This window comes from Drosophila biarmipes, chromosome 2R, assembly GCF_025231255.1.
Source record: "Drosophila biarmipes strain raj3 chromosome 2R, RU_DBia_V1.1, whole genome shotgun sequence".
Lineage (NCBI taxonomy): Eukaryota > Metazoa > Arthropoda > Insecta > Diptera > Drosophilidae > Drosophila > Drosophila biarmipes.
In genome coordinates, this window is record NC_066615.1 from 13,468,369 (window position 1) to 13,492,367 (window position 23,999).

General features: G+C 48.6%; 3 protein-coding genes across 3 annotated transcripts; 2 read left to right on the plus strand and 1 right to left on the minus strand.

The window, feature by feature from the left end:
* Positions 1-60: 60 nt before the first annotated feature.
* On the plus strand, positions 61-3,722 carry LOC108030284 (protein disulfide-isomerase A3). The gene is made up of 4 exons (XM_017103114.3): positions 61-364; positions 1,862-2,302; positions 2,613-2,726; positions 2,786-3,722. The coding sequence occupies exons 1-4, from the start codon at positions 216-218 to the stop codon at positions 3,549-3,551; spliced, it is 1,470 nt and encodes a 489-aa protein (XP_016958603.1). The 5' UTR covers positions 61-215; the 3' UTR covers positions 3,552-3,722.
* Positions 3,691-5,712, minus strand: LOC108030285 (protein cutoff). The gene is made up of 4 exons (XM_017103115.2): positions 5,074-5,712; positions 4,881-5,016; positions 4,606-4,819; positions 3,691-4,117 (listed from the first exon to the last, which is right to left on the minus strand). The coding sequence occupies exons 1-4, from the start codon at positions 5,636-5,638 to the stop codon at positions 3,857-3,859; spliced, it is 1,176 nt and encodes a 391-aa protein (XP_016958604.1). The 5' UTR covers positions 5,639-5,712; the 3' UTR covers positions 3,691-3,856.
* Positions 5,713-6,110: 398 nt separating this feature from the next.
* LOC108030089 (midasin) lies at positions 6,111-23,933 on the plus strand. Its single transcript, XM_017102726.3, has 13 exons — positions 6,111-6,367; positions 6,425-6,645; positions 6,703-7,666; positions 7,724-7,887; positions 7,947-13,125; positions 13,185-13,344; positions 13,401-15,211; positions 15,282-21,659; positions 21,722-21,848; positions 21,907-22,378; positions 22,435-22,540; positions 22,598-23,281; positions 23,337-23,933. Exons 1-13 carry the CDS (start codon positions 6,251-6,253, stop codon positions 23,511-23,513), a joined length of 16,560 nt encoding a protein of 5,519 aa, XP_016958215.1. The 5' UTR covers positions 6,111-6,250; the 3' UTR covers positions 23,514-23,933.
* The last annotated feature ends 66 nt before the right edge of the window (positions 23,934-23,999 follow it).

The window sequence follows — 23,999 nt, forward strand, 5'->3', positions numbered from 1 at the left end:
TTCTTGCCCGTTTGTCATTTCCGGGCCACCGGCGCCTGGTCACACCGCCGCGAAGCAGAATAAGAGGCGACGTGGCGAAAGAGACGAAAAGCAGAGTCAATCGTCGTAGAAAATTGAACCGGTCCGGTCCCAAGTTTTTGTTGTAGCAGTAGGCGGTCGACGGCCCAGTTGAACTTGAATTATTTACCGATACAGTTTTCGAACCATACCCAACAATGATGTGGCGACTGGCTGGAGTGCTGCTCCTGGGCTTCGTGGCCCTCTCCTACGGCTCGGAGCAGGACGTTCTGGACCTGGGGGACGACGACTTCGCCAGCACCCTTAAGCAGCATGAGACAACGCTGGTCATGTTCTACGCCCCCTGGTGAGTGGGAGGGCGTGGCAGGGGGCTACGCTGCTCCATACAAATGAAGGGGGTGCCGCACCATTTGCGTTGCGTGTGCGATTCGTGGCTAATCAGCTTGTTGCGTCTGCAACTTAGCTCGAATCCCGATTCCAATGCCGATTGCGATTCGCCGGCATTCGTATGGAATCGCCAAGTACACGTCAGCGTTTGCCGGCACACAAAAAGACGGAGGGAGAAGCAAGCGGGAGAAGGAAGGGCACAAAGATGACGAGCCAGTATTGGTGCTGTCGGCCATTTTAAAGAGCGGGGTGCCAGGTCGGTGCAATGTACACACAATTACCCCTCCACTTCTCCGTGACTCACTTAAAACGGATGATGATAGTGCGGAGATGACTCCTTTATATCCTGCTCTATATTTTGGACACCATCTTAGCCCTGGCAAGATGTCAAATTAGGTCCCGTACACACTGATAAGATAATACCAGCTATACACTGCTGCTTAATCTTAAACACTCACTGTTTTAGGGAGTATGCATATCAGGTAGATGTCCTTCAATTCAATATAAAACCTTTAAAAGCGCTCTGAGGAATCTGCAGTATGCACACCTAAAAATATCATGAGTTAACCTCATAGGTGGGCTCACTTGAAGTTTCCATGTGATTCATTTTCGACCAGCAATACTAGCGTCTCACATTGGATATTGTGAATACACCTTTTATTATACCTTTAGAAGCTATATTATTCCAAACTTCTCTATAAAACGTTGGATAAAACTATTAAAATCTATTAAGAAACATTTCAAACTTTAAGTATTTACTTGGCTATGCACATTAACTCGCTCTATGTATATTTGCTATTCAATTATCAGGGGATGCTATAAACTCACACTCGAGCAATGAACTTGCCAAGTAAATTTTTTGTTTTTTTGCCGGCCGGCGTGCCAGCTTTTGAAATCCCCAAAGAGCTGTTGAACTACTTTGGCATGGGAATATAATCCCCAGTCCGTAAACCTTATCAGTATAAAGACATACGTACACGGAGAAAAAATTTAACTTTAGTTAATATTTAATTTTTAATATGCAAAACCTTTTTTAGGTGAATTTTCTTATGGTTTTATATGTGCTTTTAAGTGTTGCCTTGGTTTTTCATTCCTCTAACCTCCAGAGATGGATTTTTTTTTATAAATTTGTGTTTATATACATTAATTCTTACATTTATGTTTTAACATACAAAAATTTAAATTTTTATTTTGAGTGATACATTTTTAGATTCTCTTTTACACTACTGTTTAAGATAAACATTAAGGCGTTTCTTTCCCTGTGGGCTTAATGGGCACTTGTACTTAATGTTGGAGAGCGTGATAAGGCGGCTGATAAGTCCCGCACCCTAACTTTAATTACTAGCTAGTTTTTTGGGAACTTGTCTTTCCGTTGATAACAAGTGATGAATTAGACACTGGTGCTCTCAAAATGTTTCTGTGACGTGTCCTAATAGAGTTATTTTTCTTGTTCAAGGTGCGGCCACTGCAAGCGATTGAAGCCCGAGTACGCCAAGGCGGCGGTGCTCGTGAAGGACGACGATCCGCCAATCAAACTGGCCAAGGTTGACTGCACGGAGGCTGGCAAGGAGACCTGCAGCAAGTACTCCGTCAGCGGCTACCCTACGCTGAAGATCTTCCGCCAAGACGAGGTGTCGCAGGACTACAATGGACCGCGCGAGGCCGCCGGCATCGCCAAGTACATGCGCGCCCAGGTGGGACCCGCCTCCAAGAACGTGCGCTCCGTCGCCGAGCTGGTCAAGTTCCTGGACACCAAGGACACCACTGTGTTCGGCTACTTCAGCGACATCGACTCCAAGCTGGCCAAGGTTTTCCTGAAGTTCGCCGACAAGAACCGCGAGAAGTACCGCTTCGGTCACTCCAGCGAGCAGGAGGTCCTCGACAAGCAGGGCGAAACGTAAGTGGAAGGATGTGTTCAAGACTGAGTTCATTTTTGTATACTTTCAAGGCTGCCTATTCGTTTTATATACATTTTATAAGTGTTAATAAATAGCTTTAAGTGCGAGTTTGCTGAAGCAACCTTTGGTTCTTGATTTAAGTTCAGTATCCATTTCGAGAACAAATTTACTTTTGTTTTTAAGTGTTAAATTGCGAAAACATTGATTTCCTAAACCTTAAATGGTTATTTTGATTTTGTTAGAATATGATATCTTAGTTTTAAATTAATTTGTAGTCAATTTAAGTAACGCCAATATTTTGCATCGCAGCGATAAGATTGTGCTGATTCGCGCCCCTCACTTGAGCAACAAGTTCGAGGCTTCCACCATCAAGTTTGAGGGCAGCTCCGACTCCGATCTGACCACCTTCGTCAAGGATAACTTGTAAGTAGAGCCTTCTCGATCCTTCCAGAATGAAAATTAAATTTTATGTTGCTCTACAGCCATGGTCTTGTGGGCCACCGCACTCAGGATACGGTCAAGGACTTCCAGAACCCTTTGATCACCGCCTACTACAGCGTGGACTACCAGAAGAACCCCAAGGGCACCAACTACTGGCGCAACCGTGTCCTCAAGGTTGCCAAGGAGTTCGTTGGCCAGATCAACTTTGCGATCGCCTCCAAGGATGACTTCCAGCACGAATTGAACGAGTACGGCTACGATTTCGTTGGCGACAAGCCCGTGGTCCTGGCCCGCGATGAAAAGAATCTCAAGTACGCCCTGAAGGACGAGTTCTCCGTGGAGAATCTGCAGGACTTTGTCGAGAAGCTGCTGGCGAACGAGTTGGAGCCCTACATCAAGAGTGAGGCTATTCCGGAGTCGAACGACGCTCCCGTCAAGGTGGCCGTGGCCAAGAACTTCGACGAGCTTGTGATCAACAACGGCAAGGACACGCTGATCGAGTTCTACGCCCCATGGTGCGGTCACTGCAAAAAGCTGACCCCCATCTACGAGGAGCTGGCCGAGAAGCTCCAGGACGAGGATGTTGCCATCGTCAAGATGGACGCCACCGCCAACGATGTGCCGCCGGAGTTCAACGTGCGCGGCTTCCCCACGCTCTTCTGGCTGCCCAAGGACGCCAAGAACAAGCCAGTGAGCTACAACGGAGGTCGCGAGGTCGATGACTTCCTGAAGTACATCGCCAAGGAGGCGACCACAGAACTGAAGGGCTTCGACCGCAGCGGCAAGCCCAAGAAGACGGAGCTCTAAGCTGCACGCCGGGTTGAACTGGCCGCCAACTAGCATTTCCATATTTTTGTAAAATCGAATGCATTCTCCACAATACTTCAGCAAAAATTGTATTAAATTATTTGATAGTGATGAAACGCGTACGAACACAACTTGATGATTATGTCGCAATAAACTTAAATCTTCATTTAATTAGTTACCGATTTGTACATGACTTAGTGTATTCTATTCTTAGAAAAAATGGTTTCTGATGTGTTGGTCAAGCATGGTGCGGAACCTTTCCGCCTTAAATCTAAGTTCGTTAGGTCATTGAAAGATGTTGTGAGCTACATCGGTTTGGTTTGTGTTTCCCGTTTTTTCAGAACCAGGTCTTCGCTGTGCTCGTCCAGCATCATCCGGTACCAGTCGGCCACGAATGTGTATTGATTGCGTCCTGGGTAGGCCGCGTACGCCACTTTGCCACGTGCTGCGTCGAACTTAAACAGGTACACGGTGCTGGGACAGTCGATCGGAGCCATGACTTGGGACATACAGCCCAGCAGGCGCACCATGAAGTTGGCGCACACACCGGTCGACCAATCTTTTTCCTGCGGAAGAAGATTGCGGTTTAATGCCATTTGAGTTTTGAAATCAAAAGAATATTTCTATATTCTCTATTCTGTAGAACATCCTTAATAAGTACAAAGTATAACCAGGGCCAGGACTTTAACCGAAACAAAACCTATTCGACTTCGGGAGCTAGAAAAAGCACAAATATATTTACACTTCCCTATATATTCTTGAATTGCGTAAAAGTTGGAATCGATATTTTACGGAAAAATAATATATTATTATATTATATAACATATTCTAGAAATGGAACAATTACTTTCAAAAGCAATATCAATAATTTACCGAAATAGGCGATTTGGTGCATTCCTTGAATTTAATATTTTTAAAAAACAGTTACGGTTAGCATACCTAAACTTAGACTACCTTCTTTTAAAGATAAATCAGAAATTAGATCTTCTTCGTTACACTACACATATCTGACCAATACCAAAGTTTAAAAAGATGTAAATGAAGTTATACTAACGCAATCCTTCCACAAATCCCGAACGGAAGTCTTTTGTATGCTGAGCACAAAGGAGTTGTCATCGCGCTGGGCTATATAAAGGCTTTCGATGCCCAGAAGGAAGCACTTGGCCCACCACTTTAGGGCCTCCGTGCGATTGTGCACCTGCCAGTCTTGGCGGTTCATGCGCACCAGGCGCATCTGCAGCTCTGCCCAGTTATGGGCAGGACCATTGCTGGAAGCCGAAAATTGTTAGGGTAGGTAATGCTATTTGGTGGACTCTGTCAACGACTTACAATGCATTGGGATTCTGCTCAGCCAGAACTGGTGAATCGAAGAGCACTCGATTGCCATTCAACTCAAGGGAAAAGACACCATGAAAGCGTCCCGGTTCCTGATACGCTTGCCCGGTCCTGGGCTCTACGACGTTCTCTAAAAGTGGAGACAGTTTTTTAGTGCATTAATGGATACCTCTAGAGGACCACCCACCAAATACACACAGTTTGTGCAGCTGTCTGAGAAAGGACTCCTTCATCTTCCTGAGGTAGTCCTGATCGAAGGCGCCGGCCCGCTCGCTGGCCATGCGGCAGATGTACATGGTGTTGCGGTACCGGGAGACTCCTAGGGACCAGCCCGTCTTGTGCTCGTAGGGGGCGCACATCATCAGCTCGAGAACCTCGCTGGTGCACACTATTTGGGCATTCAGCTCCACGCGCATGTTGTTCGTTTGCTTGAGGAAGGCGAACCTTGTGGACTCGATGAACTGCAGCATGTTGTCCAGGTGGATTTGGGGCACCTTCTCCGGCTTCTCTGGCTCACTGTCGCGCAGGGAGATCGGAAATCGGTGTTTCGGAGGCACCACAATGAATCGCATCCTCTGCGCATTGCGTTCAAAATGCCCGGTTGGCGACATGGTGAACCCACCATGCGAAATGGGCTTGCTAATCGTCGGAAAGTGGAGCACGTCTTCCTCCGTCCAGGAGTGGGCGTCGATGTTCAAGACGATGTAGTTAGAACCCATCGCGGACGAGTTAGGCGAGCGACGCTTTCCCATGGACAGGACTACTTAAATTTTGGTTTGTGCTTGCGAAAAGAACCGTTGCTTTGGGACAGGTGGCAACGTCAAGAGAGGTTTCAACAAACATTCGTTCAGTAATTTCCAGGTTTAAAAAATAATAATTTTAATTAATTTAAACTTGTCCGAGCTGACGACCATATTTCCCATTGCCTAACCCCATCTAATTCGCTTACACACTTTGATCTTAAATTATAAAAATAAATAGCTTGAGCATCTGCATTGTTCAATTTCAAAAGAGCGATTGGTATTCCAATTATTTTCTAAACGTCCATTTTTTTTATTGGGTGTTCATTGTGGTTTTGGGAATTCCAAAAGACAGCAACAAAAACCAAGCAAAATATGCCGGTTGGCGCTGCCAGATTTCCTTGGCGTGCCGGCAAAAAAGTAAACAAACGACCAGCCCTGCCAGACCAAGCCAAACAGATGGCCCCCGGCAACTGGCTGGCAACGCTGACCGTCTGTGCTGCACGTGTTTTGAATTCGCGTGTTTGGATCTTCGTTCCGGGACGTTTTGCTGCAATTTAACAGGATAAAGCTGAAATTATATTGGATTACTGCCTAGAACACGGTTGAGTGCTTCCTGGCGAGATGGAGGTGAATGCCAGCAAGCTGCGGCTGGGCGCCCAGCGGCTGCTGGAGCTAACTGCAAATGAGTCTGAAGACAACGTGTTCGCCCAAAGATTACAGAAGTTTATCAAGAAGCAGGTAAGTTTTATTACTTTTAACAAAGAATCACCATACCAGCTCTTTGGTGCACTCTAGAAATACGTTCCCCAAGATGTGGAGCGCCTGTTCCGGACACTCAGCGAGCAACTGCCGCTGCCCGCCTACACGGTGGGCGTGGCCGTGAGTTTTGAGGAGCAGCTCCTCCTCCTCCTCTCCATGTCGCTGCGCTGGGATTCCGCTGGTCAAAGCTTCCACCAGTATCAGCTGGAGTGCGCCGCGCTGGCCAAGCTCATGGATTTCTCCCTGGATGCTCAGAGGTTGGTGCCCCTCATGGTTTTGCTCCCAAAACAGTTTCTCAACCATTCCAATTTCAGATTTGCCAAGAGCTACTTCCACGACAAGCCAGCTCCCTTTGAACAAAACCAGAGCGACGACAGTATGCCCAGTAAGAAATTAAAGAATGGCAATCACACCGACCATTTGGAGGAACTGGAGCTCATCACATGCTGCTATCAGTTGCTGAAAAGTGATACACCCTACTTCCGCGAGCTTTGGGACTGGTCCAGCTTTATAGCCACCTACACACACAAGTCATCCAACCCTAAGGTGCAGCTGTACTGCAACCACATCATGGCCATGCTCACAAACATGAGCGCCACCCAGCTTAACGCCCTGAACGAGCAAATATCGACAAAAACACGTCTGGAGTTCGACCACGAAAAGGAAAAGGCATGGACAACAGCCAGGAGCTCGGTTGGCAGCTACAAACCAGACGATGCCGATCAACTGCTTCGCCTGCCGCTGCAGAAAATCAATCAGGCTGTGACCAACATCGAGGGCGTTCTGTTGCCCACTTTCAACAAGGAGAACCTGGAGTTCTATGCCAGCACCGATGGCTGCTACGATCGCATTGTGAAGGTGGATTCAACTGTGGTTAATCTACGGAGCATTGCCCTAGGCGTGGCAGCTGCCAAGCCCATTTGCCTTTCAGGACCCGTGGGCTGTGGCAAGACCACGCTCATTGAGTATCTGGCCCGCAAAACTGGACGCGTTTGCCCCAAGCCAAATGAGATTGCAAGTAGGGAGAAGGCTTTAAAGGCAGCCGAGGAGGACGAGCAACTCCTGGCACCTAAAAGAAAGCCAAAGACGACGGGGAGCAAGCGAAAACTGGAGGAGTTGCCGCTGGAGGAACTGTTGGACTTGGGCGAGACGAGTCAGAAGAATGGATTTTTACGCATTCAGCTTGGAGATCAGACCGATAGCAAAATGTTACTGGGCCAGTATCGCTGCACTGATGTGCCGGGCGAGTTCGTTTGGCTGCCTGGTGTTCTGACGCAGGTGAGATAACAAAATTAATCATATATTCCTTGTGCCAACTCAAATTTTTTCTTAAAGGCCGTCATGCATGGCTACTGGCTGTTGCTGGAGGATTTGGATGCCGCCACCCAAGACACCTATACCATTCTGAGTAGCCTTTTGGAGCGTAAATGCCTAAGTGTTCCCGGCTTTCGTGATTCCGTGAAAATAGAGCCTGGTTTTCAGCTGTTTGTCACAGTGCGGTAAGAAAATAGTCTATCAAACATGCACTTTCATTTAATGTATCTTCTCAATTCCCTAGAACCAACAAATCAGCCAGCAACTCTAGTCAAAAGTCGCTGTACTCGCTGTTGGAAAAGTATCTTTATACCATCAATATTTTACCACTTTCCCGCAATGAACTCTGCAAAGTGGTTAGCATAAATTATCCCAAGCTGGCTACAGTGTCCAATCGGATTGTGGATGTCTTCCTCACCTTCTCCAGTGGGCACCACACATCCGCGGATAACTTGAGGCAGCAGGAATCGGGCGACAAGGCGGACAACACGGAGCAATATGTGGCCCTGCCCTTCGAGCAAGTTTCGCTTTCTTCAACTCCCAATTCTGGCAGACTGGTGTCCACCCGTGACTTGGTGAAACTCTGCCATCGCTCCAACGCACAGTTCTCGTCGACCAGCTCGGAGTGTGCTTACTTTGTCTTCCAAAACGCAGTGGATGTGTTTTGCTCATATCTGCCGCAAAGCAAAGAAAAGATCGCCCTGATCACAAGCATCGGCGCCAAGCTGGGCATCATCCGTTCTCGTTGTGAGCATTTCGCAAATGAATACAAACCCGATGTGGAATTCGGCCTGGAGCACATAAGGATCGGAAGAGCAAGCCTTTTGGCCAAAACGGAGTTGGAAAACAGTGAGAACGAGGATACATCGGAGCAGGACCTCAAGCGACAGAAGTTAACGCAGCAAACACGAAGGGCAATTGGTAAAATCGAAAACAAACGAACCACCTTTTCGTTCACTCGACTAGCCAGCTGCATCCTGGAGCGGATCGCCGTCTGTGTCAGCCACTCGGAGCCGGTTCTTTTAGTGGGTGAAACTGGAGTGGGTAAGACTTCTTCAGTGCAATACCTCGCCGAGCGAACGGAACACAAACTGGTGGTGGTCAACATGAACAACCAGTCGGATGTGTCGGATTTGGTTGGAGGCTTCAAACCAGTCGAACTGAACTACGTTCTGGCTCCACTAAGGAATGAATTTGAGTACCTACTGAGCGAAACTTTTAATCAGGAGAAGAACTTTCAGTTCCTGCGCCTATTCGCCACCCACTACAACAGTGGCCGGCACGCTGTGATCATCCGAACCATGCTCAATATCTGCCTACAGGTGGCCAAGAATCCGGAACTAAAGCGGAATAAGCAGCTACCCCGCTGGCAGACGCTGCGGGAAAAGCTGCAGAAGCTCCAGATGCAGCTGGACAAGAGCATTAACATATCATTTGCCTTTATACCCGGCTCTCTGGTTAACTGCATCAGCAATGGAGACTGGGTGTTGTTGGATGAGATCAACTTGGCGTCGGCGGAAACGCTGGAATGTCTATCAACCATCCTTGAACCAGAGGGGTCTGTGGTGCTCTTGGAACGCGGTGATTTCACGCCCGTAAAACGGCATCCGGACTTCCGCATCTTCGCCTGTATGAATCCCAACACGGACATTGGCAAGAAGGATTTGCCGGTCGGCATACGTAACCGCTTCACGGAGTTCTTTGTGGATGAACTCACAACGGATGCGGATTTGAGTTTGCTGGTAAGCGACTATCTGGCCAATACTGGAATCCAAAGGAAGTCGGTGCACAGCATAGTTCAGTTGTACAAATCCCTGCGGAAGCTGTCCGAACTGCAGTTAAATGATGGCCTCGGGAATCGTCCCGTATATTCCCTGCGTACACTTTGCCGTAGCTTGCGCATCTGCGCGCGAAATTTTTGCGGCTCCATCGAGAGAAATCTGTATGAGAGCTTCTGCCTCAGTTTTCTGACCCAGTTAGATCCAGATTCGCATCATGTGGTGCTACTTCTCATCCAGAATGCGTTGCTGTCGAATGTCAAAGCCGTTTTGAGCAAGCAGTTGCCCCAGTTGGGCGAGAACTACCTTGACTTCGAGGGCTACTGGATTCAGCCGGGCAACTTGGAACCGCAGCCCTGCACTCACTACATCCTCACGGAAAGTGTTAAGAAGAACCTGAAGGATTTGGCTCGAATCATCTCGATTGGCAAGCTGCCGATTTTGCTTCAGGGACCCACCAGTGCAGGTAAAACCAGTTTGATTGACTACGTGGCCAGGAGGAGTGGAAATCGATGTCTGCGAATCAACAACCATGAGCACACGGATCTTCAGGAGTATATTGGCACCTATGCGGCGGATTTGGATGGCAAGTTAACCTTCAAAGAGGGCGTTCTGGTGCAGGCCATGCGTCATGGTTACTGGATTATACTGGACGAGCTTAATCTCGCGTCTACGGACATTTTGGAGGCTCTCAATCGAGTTTTGGATGACAACAGAGAGCTCTACATTGCTGAGACCCAGACCCTGGTGAAGGCTCATCCCAACTTCATGTTGTTTGCGACTCAGAATCCTCCAGGACTCTATGGCGGAAGGAAGACCCTGTCCCGTGCATTCAAGAATCGCTTCATAGAGCTCCACTTTGCTGACATACCACGTGGAGAGTTGGAGACCATTCTGGAGAAGCGTTGCTTCATACCACCCACGTATGCCCGCAAGATGGTGCATTGCATGACTCAACTGCAGCAACATCGTCAGAATACCTCCAAGCAGGTCTTCACTCTGCGTGATCTTTTCCGCTGGGGCAACCGATATACCCATGCAGATAAGTCCCTGCATGAGGACACAAAGTACGACTGGAACCAGCATCTAGTTGAGGAGGGCTATCTGGTGTTGTCCTCAAAAGTGCGTTCGCAGGACGAACATGAGCTTATAGAGACGACTCTGTTCTCCAACTTCCGCAAGAAAGTGGATCTCCAGCTACTGTTTGATATCCACACCGAAAGGGAAAGCTCCTCCATGGTGAGTAGAAAAATCCTTGATGCCATAAGAAACTTTAAGCTGCGAGGAGACATCGTTTGGACTCGCAATATGACACGCATGGCTGTGGTTACCGCCAAGGCTCTGGAGTTCGATGAGCCTGTGTTACTGGTTGGACCCACAGGATGTGGAAAGACCACCGTGTGCCAGCTCCTCGCCAGCATAGCGGATGTCCAGCTGCGTATCCTCAATTGTCACATGCACACCGAAGGAGCGGATTTTCTGGGAGGATTGCGGCCTTGTCGTGGCAAGGAATCGACTCAACTATTCGAGTGGGCCGATGGTCCCTTGATATACGCTATGCAAGAGGGCTCCTATTTTATGGCCGATGAGATTTCCCTTGCTGAGGACTCGGTGTTGGAGCGTCTAAACTGCATCCTAGAAACGGAACGAACGGTATTGCTGGCTGAGAAGGGCGGCATCGCAGAGTTGGATGCAAATCCCGACTTTGTGGTGCAGGCCAAACCGGGTTTCCAGTTCCTGGCCACCATGAATCCCGGCGGGGATTTCGGTAAGAAGGAGCTATCGCCTGCCCTAAGGAATCGCTTCACCGAGGTCTGGTGCTTGCCCTCTGACAACAAGGAGGACCTCATTGAGATTGCCTACAACTGCATGAGCCGCCAAAAGGAGCACGAAGGCCAGGTGATCAACAGCCATAAAGTGGCCGAGTACCTGGTGGAAATAGTGCTCCACATTCGCGATACCAACGAGAAGTTTAAGTTCTCGGTGCGCGACATCTTGGCCTGGGCCAATTACATGGTCAGCAATAGCAAGCTAAGCTTTGCAGAGCAGGCAATATTTGGCTTGGAAACTATCTTTCTGGATGCACTGGAAATGCTGCCGCATGAGTCACAGGAGCAGGTGGAGCTGCTTAAGTCCAGCATAGTCAAAGAGGCCATCAAGCAGGCGGGCTTCATCCTGAATGAAAAGTTTACCCTAGAGGAAGTGAGCCAGAAACGAGGAGTTGAAGTCCAGCTGGATGATTATCGCTTTGGAATTCGTCCATTTTTCATAGCTGTAAACCAGGAGCGCTTAACGCCGTCTAAAGAAGATTTCTTATTCGATGCGCCCACTACCAAGCAGAATCTATTCCGTCTGCTATCCGCACTTTCACTCCAAAAGCCAGTCCTTCTGGAGGGTCCACCTGGAGTGGGCAAGACATCTATTGTGGAGAGTATTGCGGCTGCCATTGGCTACCAGATTGTGCGAATTAATCTTTGCGAACACACCGATTTGGCGGATCTGTTTGGAACCGATTTGCCTGCCGAGGATAACTTGCTGGAATCAAGTACATCATCTTCTGACCGCCAAATAGGCAGTTTCGTGTGGCGCGATGGGCCACTTTTGGATGCGCTGAAGGCAAAGAACACCTGGATTCTGCTGGACGAGCTAAATCTAGCCCCACAATCCGTACTGGAGGGTCTCAACGCGGTGCTGGATCATCGTGGAGAAGTCTACATTCCGGAATTGAACAAAAGCTTCCATTTGGCTGGCTCGACGCGCATTTTTGCCTGCCAAAACCCTTTGAAGCAAGGCGGTGGTCGGAAGGGATTACCCCAGTCCTTCCTAAATCGTTTTACCAAAGTTTATCTGCGCAAGTTGTCCACCCAGGATCTGCTCCATGTGGTAGACGCGAAGTACGGCGAGTACTTTGATCAGCTATGTGAATATTTCTTGAAGCTGTTGCGCAACGAAACTGGAGGTAATCTCTTTGAAATATACTCCGGAAATGGAACTTCTGGAGCTTCGAATTCTTTCGACTTGGCCGCTCGCCTGGTGCGTTTCTCCGAGCAACTCGATCGTGGAGTGGCTTCCATGGAGTTCGGATACAAAGGAGGTCCCTACGAATTCAACCTACGTGATATTCTGCGGTGGTGCGATCTGCTCCATAACCCCCAAACTGGGTACATCTTGGCATCCGCACCATCGTCTTTTGCGTCCGCTTTCAAGGATTTTTTGCTAACTCTCTACGAGAGGATGCAGTTGGTCTACTACCAAAGAATGCGCTGCGATCAGGATAAATTGTACATTCGAAATGTTTTTTCAACAGTCTTCCAATGCGATGCCGATGAGCTGAATCAGATTTCAGACGATGTGGCTCTTTATTGGACAGCAGATAAGGTTTATCTCAACGACGTGGTGTTGGAGCGTGAACAAGCCGATGTGCTGGACTTGGTCACCCGACAGGAGCAAGCTCCTTTGCTGCTGGACAGTCAGAGGCAGCTGCTCAAGCAAATCGTTGAGGCTGTGCACATGGAGAAACCCATACTGCTGTGCGGATCAACGGATAGTGGCAAGACCAAGTTGATCGATGCCCTCTGCGTGCTGTCCAATCGTCTGTGCAACACGGATATTATTGATGACTCCGTAACTGGTAGTTTCCAGCAGGTGAGATTATGAAGTTAATATATAATTTACTCCTTACTAACTCTGCTCTTTTGTATTAGATTGATTTGAACCGTCATTTGGAAGTAATTTACAAGAAGGTAGAGACGCTAGTCTTCGCCTGTGTTCAACGCGCATTCGTACTGCAGATTGAGTCCGAGTTTGTGGAGAAGCTGTGGAACAACTGGAGCAGGTATAATAAGCTTGCCAAAGTGACAGCAGGTAGGTGGATATCTTTAAATATGGACAAACATATTTTATATTATAAATTCTTTTAGAGTCCCAACAGCACAGTGTATTGGACGAACTAGCATTGTTCAGCGAGCGCTTGGGAGCTCTCGGAAAACTCGTTAAGGGACTGGAGGCCACACCGAAGAACTGCCAAGTTGAGGTAATCCAGAAGTTGCCAGAAACCAAGTCTCAGCTGCTGTTACTCCAAGCCTACATTAAAACGGCAGACTCCCTAAATACCGGAGGATCTTTCGAATGGGTTGACTCCCAAATTGTGACCTCTCTAAAGTGCGGACAATTCATCTTGCTGGAGCACGTGAATCTGTGTTCCTCGGCCGTTCTGGATCGTCTGAATCCTGTATTTGAGCCAAATGGCAGCTTACTTATCGCTGAGAAGGGAATAAGTGCACAGGATAGCGCTGAGGTGGTGTACAAGTCGACGAATTTCCGTGCTTTTCTAACCGTGGATCCCAAGAATGGTGAACTATCTCGAGCCATGCGCAACCGATGTGTGGAGCTCTCCTTATCCAAAGATAACTACTCTGTGGATGATATGCGTGCATTTGTCCATGAGCAAGGTGTGCACCAAACGGAGGCCATTGATTGCATCCTGGGAGTTCATAAGAGCATAAGTCAGCTGACTGAATTCAATAACTATTCCATATCGCACCTTACTCAGTTTGCTTTCCTGAGCGCCGCCTACAAGAGGATTGGCTATCATTTGAAACGTGCCATTTACGTAGCCGCCATGGAGGTGTATGTATACTCTGCCAACACTGATTTGATGGGCTATGGATTGTCGTACTACCAGAACAAACTGCGCGAAGTGGTGCTGGCACAGACCGAAGTGTTTGAGGAAGATGCCACTGTCCAAGAAGATTTACTCAGCGACGTTGTACTCAGTTCTGGAAACCTCAACTCCCTGACATTGATTAAACTTCAGGCTGCGGCTCTAAAAGTCTTACTAAAGGTATCCTCAGCGGAAGATGTTCCCCAAAAGCAGTTGGCAGCTCTGTTCCAACAAATAGATGGCCTAAAACTGAATCACATAAATCTCCAGCAGCTTATTCGTCACATCCTTTACATACTTTACGAGTCATCGTCCTTCGGCGATTTAGAACTGAGACATTTATACCTGCAACCTTGGCTGGCGGAGCACACTTCCATCCAAGAGTTGTCGCGGAGTCTTTACACTTGCTTGCAGAAACGAAGTTATGATGTGGAAGGAACGTTGGTAAATCTTCCCTGGAATCGGAAACTCTTCCCAAGACTCCGTGATTACTCCACTGGTTTATCTATACTAAAGCCTTTAAGTCTGAGCGCTTTGCTTCTCTCACGGCTTGTGGTCAATGACATACCCTCTGATTCAGTAACAACAGTACAGGAAATGAATGCTCTGCAGTATTCACAGGGTCTCCTCAACCAAGAAGTGACTGAAAAGTACTCCAATGATTTCTTGGCGAATCTCGCTAGTTTCCTAGAGGTTTTACATATCAGCTTGTTAGAGGATTTGGATGAAGCCGACTTGTATCTCCCGCAGTATGTAGAACTGGTGACACGTTTCCATTGGTTCAACCGCATCTTGGTCACGGCCCAGCAGAAGCTGCTGTACAACAATGAGATACATGTCCCACTGATGCATAAGCTGGTGCTCCATTTCCAGTGGCTCGAGAAGCACCTTTTGCGACCTCTATCGGAACTCAATGAACGTAGTTTCTTTGAGAGGAAGCTTACCATTCAAGAAACTGTTCTTAAAATCAAAGGGTACATTGAGGAGACCAGGCGCCCTCTGAACGTATCTTGCAAGATCTATTCGAAGCAGTTCACCCAGTTCCAGCCCTACTACCTGGATCAACAGGTGAGTGATCGCTTTATTTCGTAAGGTGATTCTACATAGTTTACAATTCCTTCTTACTCCTTTCAAATAGATAAAACTCCACACTGAATTGGAGGATTTGGAAAAAATACTATCTGTGGTTCCCAGCTATGGCAATTTAGACTTGTCTTCCTGGCTCAAAAGATGGCAGCTACTTCAATCTGATGAGGCCAACAAGTGGCGCTCTTTCCTGCGCAAAAACACTTATGGTTTTCAACTGAAGCCCTTCGAATTCAATGCCACCCTGCCAAATGAGACACTGCGAACCCGTCTTAGAAGTCTGCAAACGAAGCTAAAGGAAACCCAGGATAACAATACAGAAAATGGATTAGATTTTGAGTTGGACATCAATAGTCTTAAGGCCCTGTTGGAAACGGAAGATAGTGAAGCATATGTCAATCCAGAAGGTATACCCACCAATACCCCACAACTGTTACTCGCTGCCTTAAGAGAGTTGTTCATGGAGCGCCTGTTGACGGGAACTGTGCGTGAAGACTTCGATGAGCAAGTGAATCCCCTGTACACAGATCAGCTGCTCACCTTGAACAGCAATCTTTGGCACTGCCTAAAGACGCTCGAGAGTGCTTCGCATCCCGATATCACTAGTGCTTGGATTGAACTCAAGAAGGAAATAAATGAGCTGCACGACCAGAAGGAGTTTGCAACGCTGCTGGAAAACATAGGTAGCAGCTACAAGGGATTACGCACTTATCAAAGGCAGTATCGTAACTCCATTCAATGCTATCAGTTGGATAATCTATCCACTCGCCTAGATTGCGTTCAAGGACCTTCGGAAGAGGACGGCACCGAAATATCCAGTCGATTTAGTTATCAGGGTCCTGCTTTATCCGGCGTCTTCTTATCACTGATATGCCAGCCAAATGGACAGCTGCGGTCGGTACCACTCAGCGAGCTGCAGGAATGGCGATCCTCCCTGCAGCAAACACGCCATTTGCTTTGGGAGAATTCCCAGCTATTGAGTTCCAGATATAGCAGAAGGCTTAATAATCTTTTGCAGGCGCAGGAAAACGCCAGTCAACTGCTGCAAGAACTGGAATATGTGAGGCACTTAAGTCAGAAAGAGCAAAAACCCAATCAAGGCTTCGAAAGCTGCACACAAGAACTGGAAAAAATGGTGGAACAACTGCAGAAAGACGATATCAAGAAGGACTACATGAAAACAGCTTTTGATGTTTCACTAACTAATGCACTGGTTGGAGCCATAGAGATATGCCTGCTCACAAACGCCCCGTTGATTGACCCCGTGGAGAAGAATCGCCTAAAGAACCAATACATAGCGGAGGACATCGATTGCCTCAGCACATTAACTACCGCCTATGATTTCATGAAAATCATAATGAAGTACAGGCACTTTGGCGAGGAGATATACAGCGAACTGGAGGCTAGATTAAAGACTGCTCACCAGCGACAGCAGCAGCTTTCGCAGAAGTTGGCCTTGCGTCCGAAACAGTGCCTGTATGCGGCTCTCGTACAGGATCTAACCCACTTCCTACACTCGAATGGCGATTGTGAATCGCTCTACCGGCTGTTCCAGCTTATAAGCTCGGAATGGGAGAGCTTCACTGGATCGTCAGCGGCGACGAGTGCGCAGCTTAAGAGCAGCACTGAGGTGTTGGGTAAACTGGAGCTGTGGCTAGCCAATGCCCAGAGATTCGTCCACCACACTCTCTCCAGGTACTCTTCATACTACCAGGATTTTGTGGAGCCGATTAAATGCGCCGTGAACCAAATGCGATTTGGCCTGGAGTCCCTCAAAGTGATCTTTGCCAGAGTGCAGAAGGCAGGCAGCGTTTGGCAGGCGGAGCAGCTGCAGCAAGTAATAGGGGACATAGTTGAGTTCCCATCCCAGCAGCCATTGGTTATAAGGAACAGCAGGCTCTATGGATTACTGGCCGAGCTGCCGCACAGCGAGTATGAGTACTTCCGTTTGCTGAAGGCTAAGTTGAGTGAGCTGAGCAACTATATCTCACTGGGCAGTGTTATCGATGAAACCACCTTTGCGGCCTACGACGATGCGCTGAGCATCTGCAACCAGACCTGGCAGCAGGAGGAGCAGCGTCGTTGTCAACTCAAAGCGGAGGCAGAGAGTCTCTACGTGACCAAGACCAAGGGAGGAGTCGATAGTGACGAGCTTATCGAGATGCAGGAAATCGAGCAGAACTTTCCAACGAACCTGGACGAAGACTTTGCCGAGTTCGTGTCGCAACCCACTCTGGAGCAGGTTCTGAAACTGGACAAGAAGGCCAGTGCCAAGGCCAAGCAGGCTCACATTGTGGCTGAAGAGGATTATGCCTTCCTGGCGCGCAACTTCATTGATGTGATGAGCCAGCATACTCCGGTTTACTACAGAGAGCAGCCCAAGACGTCGAAGGACTCGCAGCTCCATCTGCTCGAACCCTACCAAGCACGCTTCCAGGTCTTTGCGCACTTACATGGCCACTACAAGACAGCTCTGGGATCGAACCTGGATGAGCGGGCCTGCAATGGATTGGCCTTTGGTTTAGCTCTGCAGCAGAAACAGCTTAAGGACATTGAATTGGAAGAGGCAGTTGCGAGTTCCCCGTACGATTTTTACAAGGATTCAAATATTAGTGAAATTCAAAGTTGTCTGGATGTCATGGAGCGGATAGAGAAGCGTGTGATGGAACAACTGGAACTGTATCCTGAGCACGCTGGCCTAGCTGACATCAAGCTGGTCATCTCACGCATTCGGCGTCTGCCAGCCCATGCCCCTGTGGTCCGATTTAACACGGGATTCCAGCTGCTGAGACAGAAATTGGCCCTCTGGAATGAAGTGGCCCACAAGAACAACAATCTGGTGTCGGAGGAAATCGAGGTAGCCGAGTTTGTTCAGCGCTGGACAAGATTGGAGCTGCAACACTGGCGCAATTGCCTGGGACAAACAGCCGCGCAAGTGGAGTTACAGGCCTATCGCTACTGGTTCTTCATCTATAACCTCCTGCAGCAGTTCCTGCATCAAAAGCAAATGGATCAGTCCTATACCGACATAAAGTTTGCGGAGCAACGCTTTGCCCAGGAGCAATTGCTGGACGCCCAGGATTTGGGACAAGCCCAGCGCTTGGAGCTGCCCCAAGTGGTGCGCATTTTAAGACAGTTTGTGGAGGCCTCTTGTTACGGGGATTTCCATATTCGTCTGCAACTCCTCCACGCATTCGAATTGTATCTACACAATGTGGAGAGAGCCGGCAAGATTGAAGGATTGCCTCCTCTGATTGCGGCGCTTCATAATCTTCAGCTGTATTTCTCGCAGTTCTCTGGCGAGATTGCAGACTCGGCGAAATCCCGACGTTTGCCCATCGAAAAGAAGTTGAAGGAGTTCGTGAAAATCCAGAGCTATAGCAAGGACTTGAGCTACTTCAGCATGCGCAACAGTGTGGCCAGTGTGCATCGCAACCTGAACAAGTTCCTCAAGGAATACCGACTGGCGCTGCAGGAGAAGATCACCGAAGTATTCCAGCCCAAGGATTCCACTGCCAAAGACTACACCTTTGGCACTGACAAGGGCAAGGGATTGAGGAACTACAACAAAATCAAGTATCTTAATACGGAGCGGCAGCAGTTCGTGGCCAGCGAGAAGCTGCTGGAGAAGTTTGCCCTCCAGGCGGAGTTTGTGTCGGAGAATGCACTGCTCCAACGCCTGGAGAAACACTTCCGAACTGCGCGACATGTGGTTAAGGAAACTTTGGGGCACGTACCCTACGGCGAGCTCATCACGGACTTGGATGACCTGCTGGCCAGCCAGCTGGAGCGATGTGAGCACCTGCGTTCCCTGAACGTTGATCGGTCAAAGGAGAGACCCCAACAGAAGCAGGAGGCCAAACAGATCCTCCAGCAAAAGCGCAAGGCTCTCACGGATCTCTTCAAGATGCTCCATCGACTGGGTGCCAGCTATAAGAGTGGACTTTTAGAACTCTCGCTGCGCAACGAGTTCGAGGATTTCCAGCTGCCTCCTTACTCCATTCGCTCGATGCTGCCCAAACTCCATCCCAGTGCCCAGCAGTTGGATGAGCACTTGGACTTGTACTACATGAAGAGTGTGTTCAAGCTGAAGCTTCTGCAAAACATTATGTTGACTCCCCTTTCGGAGCTGGGCCCTCCCAACATTGAACGCATCAAGGGCTTTGCTGTGGACCTGTTCCTTTTGGTGCAACAGCAGCGGGAGCAGCTTTCCGGAGCCACCAAAGAGCTGCATGAGCTGAGGAATTCTCTGGACAGCTTGCGTAAACTAGCTGAAATTGTTCCGGAGGCCGAAAATAACCCGGCGGCGCTGAGCTTCGTGAGGTGTGCAGATATAGCCACGGAAATAAAACGTAATCTTTGCCAGATTCACTACGTCCTGAAGCAGTGGAAGCTGCTTCTAAGCTGTGCTCCGAGCACATTCAAAGAGAACTCCGGAAACAGTTTACTGGTGAGAACCATTCCCTTGCCACAAATTGAACTCCAGGACCTAAGTAGACAGATCCTGAGCAGCAGCCAAAAATTGTTAAGCGAGCTGAACACCGCTAATCTGGAGTTCCTATCCAGCGAAAAGTGTGATTATTACCAGAAGAGCTACCTGCAAATCCTTCAGAACATTGAAAAGACCTTGGCAATTCTCCGAGTAGGACAGAATGATCATTTGCCGTTGGCGCAACCACTAGTTGATCTTCTCACTAGCCTAAGAAAGGAAGAGACCACAGAGATTACCTCTGAGACCATAGATCTGGCCAATGCGGACACAGAGTTGGCCAACATAGCCCACAGTGTGTTAATCTCGCTGCAGAAGATTTACAAGCACCACGCAAAGTCTGAAGAAGGACAAGAAAATGGCGAAGCAAAGGAGCAGGATCAGGAGTCGAAGGAGGCGCTACAAGAACAGCACCTGAAGAAGTGCCTCACTGGGGAACTGTCCTCTGATTGGCAACAGCTGAGCCTGCCCCGCGTGCTCGGTAAGCTCTCTAATGTACTCCTGGTACTAAAGCACTCCAATGCCGAAAACCAGGATAAGTTACTATGTGTAAGACGGGCAACAGGCCTGCTGCCCATTTTGGAGCAGTATCAACTGCTGGCCGACTATTTACTGCTCCAGCAGTTGGCTACCCACAAGGTTTCTGCCAAGATGTTGTCCATAGTGCTGACCGTTTTCGTGGAGATCGGCAGCAAGGGCTTCTGTGTGCCGCCGGATCTAATGCAAGACGAGGAGGGACAGTCTAAGCAGGACTCTAAGAATGGAGAAGGCTTTGGTCTAGAGGATGGCACTGGGGAGAACGACGCCTCTGACAAAATCGAGTCCGAAGATCAACTGGACGATGCGAAGCGGCCGGAGGATCGCAAGGACGAGGGAGATAAACAGGAGCCAGATTGCAAGGAGGAGAAGGGCATTGAGATGAGCGACGATTTTGATGCCAAGATGCAGGATGTGGAGAAGCCCGAGGAGGATGACAGCGGCGAGTCTGAAGATGAGGAGGATTTGAACAAGGAGATGGGCGAAACGGAGGAGGGAGCCGAAAAGCTGGACGACCAGATCTGGGGCGATGATGAGGAAGAGAAGCCTGAGGAGGAAGAGGAGCCCGAGATGAACGAGGAGGATCAGGGCAAGGGCAGCAAGGACGAGAAAGATGCGCACAACGACCTGGACACAAAGAACGATGCGGCCAAGGAGGATGGTAAGGAAGAGCACGAGAAGGACGGCTTGGATGCCACCAATGAGCCCAGCAGCGAGGACAAACGCAAGGAGCAGGCAAAGGACATTGACGACATGAAGGATCCCGAAATGGATGAAGAGCAGACAAATGCAATGCACAACGAGCTGGAGGAGCCGCCAGAGCCCGAGGAAATGGACTTGGGGGATATGAATAACGTTGATGAGGGTCACGACGACCAGGAGGAGCAACCCACAGACGAGAATCCCTTCGACATTGATGCCATGAAGGAGAATATGCAGCCGGCTGAGGAACCCGAGGGTGATGCTGATGAGGAGCCTGCTGCAGAGGAAGAGGGCGATCCCCAAAGCGACGGCAGCGACTCTGAAGAAGAAGAGGCGGGTGCAGAAACAAAGGTGGCGCAAGAAGACCAGGCCGACGGTGAAGATGCCACACCCGAGGATGAAAAAGAAGAGCCAGAAACACAGACACGCGGTGAACTCGAGGACGAGGATGAGCAAAAGCCGGAGGATACTCCTGAGGACACCAAGGAGGAGGAGAAGCGCGAGGACAAGCCGGAGCAACACTCCCAGTCCAAGGACAAAGCTAGCAAGGAGGAAAATGTCCAGTCTATGCCGGAGACCGACCAGAGTAGTTCAGCGGACCAGGTGCAGCAACCCCAGGACCCGGATATTAAGCAAGACCAGAAACTCGATGAGCAGGAGACGGGCGAGGAGAAGGATGGAGTCGGACAGGCCGAGAACGATGTGAGTTTCAGTCTCCATTGCATTTTATTCATCTCTCTCCTAATTCAACATAAATTTAACAGACCAACGACGGCGGCCATCAGGGCATTGCGGAAACTCAGGAAACGGTGTCTCAGGAGGATCGCAAAAACGAGAGGCAAACACAGGAGAAGCGCAAGCAGGGACAAACCAACGAAGAACGCTCCTTAGGTAAGCAGGTAATTTCCATATTCATTTAACCCCTTCTTAATCATAATATAAATCGCAGGCGAAGCGGAGCAGAACAAGTTAAAGCAACTTAAGACACTTGACCAACTGAAGGAGTCCAAGGAATCGGATGAAGCGGATCAGGAGAAACCGGAACCCACAGAGCAGGCGGAGGCTGAGGAGTATCAGCATGTGAAGGAACCTAAAAACAGCGACAAAACCACACTGGACAATGCCACCGAAGAGCAGTCAAAGAAGATCCAGCACCAGGAGGACGAGCCGCCAAAGGAAGAGGAAACTGAGACCGAGAATGCGGACGAGTTGATGGAAATCGAAGAGCCAGCCGCCGACCCTGAAGACGATACTCAGCTCGAGCAGCTAGGTGCCGAAAAGACGGAGCAGAAGTCGGACAAGCCATCCAAAACGGAAAAGTCAAAGGAGCGCTTGGAAAACCCTGAGAGCATGGAGATTGAAGGCGAGGTGGTGCCCACCATGACGGTTCCTCGCAGCTCGGAGACTACGGCGCACAGCAAGTGGGTATTAACTTAATTTCCCCGGGACTTATTTATTCAAATTTTTGTTTCAACAGCCTCGAAATACTTCTGGACAAGAGCTCGCATGCGGAGGAGCTGAGCTCAGCGGAACAGATTGAGCTCAGGCAACAGTATCAACAGCAGTTGACCACGTTCCGAGGAGTAAGTTCCACGCTTTGATTATAAAAATGAGTACACTCAAAGTTATTTTTTTGCCAGGCACAGCCACAGCACGAGGATTACGAGAGCTGGCAGGGCATCTCCAATCGAATGACCCAGAATGCCCGCGAGCTCTGTGAACAGTTGCGCCTAATCCTGGAGCCCACCAAGTGTACACGGCTAAAGGGCGACTACCGTACAGGAAGGCGCATTAACATGAAGAAAATTATCCCCTACATCGCATCGCAGTTCCGCAAGGACAAGATCTGGCTGCGACGCACAAAGCCAGCGCAGCGGGACTACAAGATCACCATTGCTATAGACGACTCCAAGTCGATGCACCACAACAACTCCAAGACGCTGACCCTGGAGGCCATATCCTTGGTGTCGCAGGCGCTGACGCTGCTGGAGAGCGGCCGTCTGAGCATTGTATCCTTCGGCGAGGCGCCACAAATCATATTGAATCACACGGAGCAGTTCGACGGTCCGCGCTTAGTAAACGCCCTGAATTTCTCACAGGACAAGACCAAAATAGCAGGCCTATTGGACTTTATACGCACTGCCAATGCGGAGGAGAGCGGCTTGGGCGGCGACAATGGTCTGTTCGAGAACCTTTTGCTCATTCTCAGCGATGGACGGAATATATTCAGCGAGGGTGCGCAGAAGGTCAGGAACGCCATCAAGCTGGCGCGACTGCAGCGCATCTTCTTGGTTTACATTATCATCGACAATCCGGACAATAAGGTAATGTGCGCGCTAAAAATTCCCATGAACTGTTGTAACCTCTTATTACTTTCAGAATTCCATTATGGACGTGCAGCACGTGGCGGTGAACGCCGATGGATCTGTAAACATAAGTTCCTACCTGGACAGTTTCCCATTCCCCTACTATGTGATAGTTCGGGACCTCAACCAACTTCCGCTGGTGCTAAGCGAAGCCATGAGGCAATGGTTCGAGCTGGTCAACAGCGAGTAACTTAGTTTCCAACAACCGACGCTATTAAATATATAGTCAGAACCAATGACTTATCGCAAAGATAATATTTATTAAGTTTTCTTTTTAAAATTACAACAAAAAGTTATAAATATTATATATAAATACTTGTAAATACTAAATTGTACAAATGGAGTACGTATACATTTTAATTTTTCCCCCCAAGAGGTTAATACACTCAGATTTAATTAAAAATGTTACATAGAATATTTTTTACAATAAAAAGTTGTATATATATGCATACACAATCTTGAATTATAGGTACCATCAGGCTTTCACCAATAAACTTGATGTTGTTGATAGAAGTTTGAAACTAACAAGGGCATGTCCTAGTCATTTGTCTTGCATGACAAGATCTTCAGCCTTAAATCGACTTGTCATCGAGCAAAACTGGTTTTTGTCATCAACATTTTATGAATTCTACGAACTTTATTAAATTATTTTATAAGAGATAAAAGAGAGATTGAG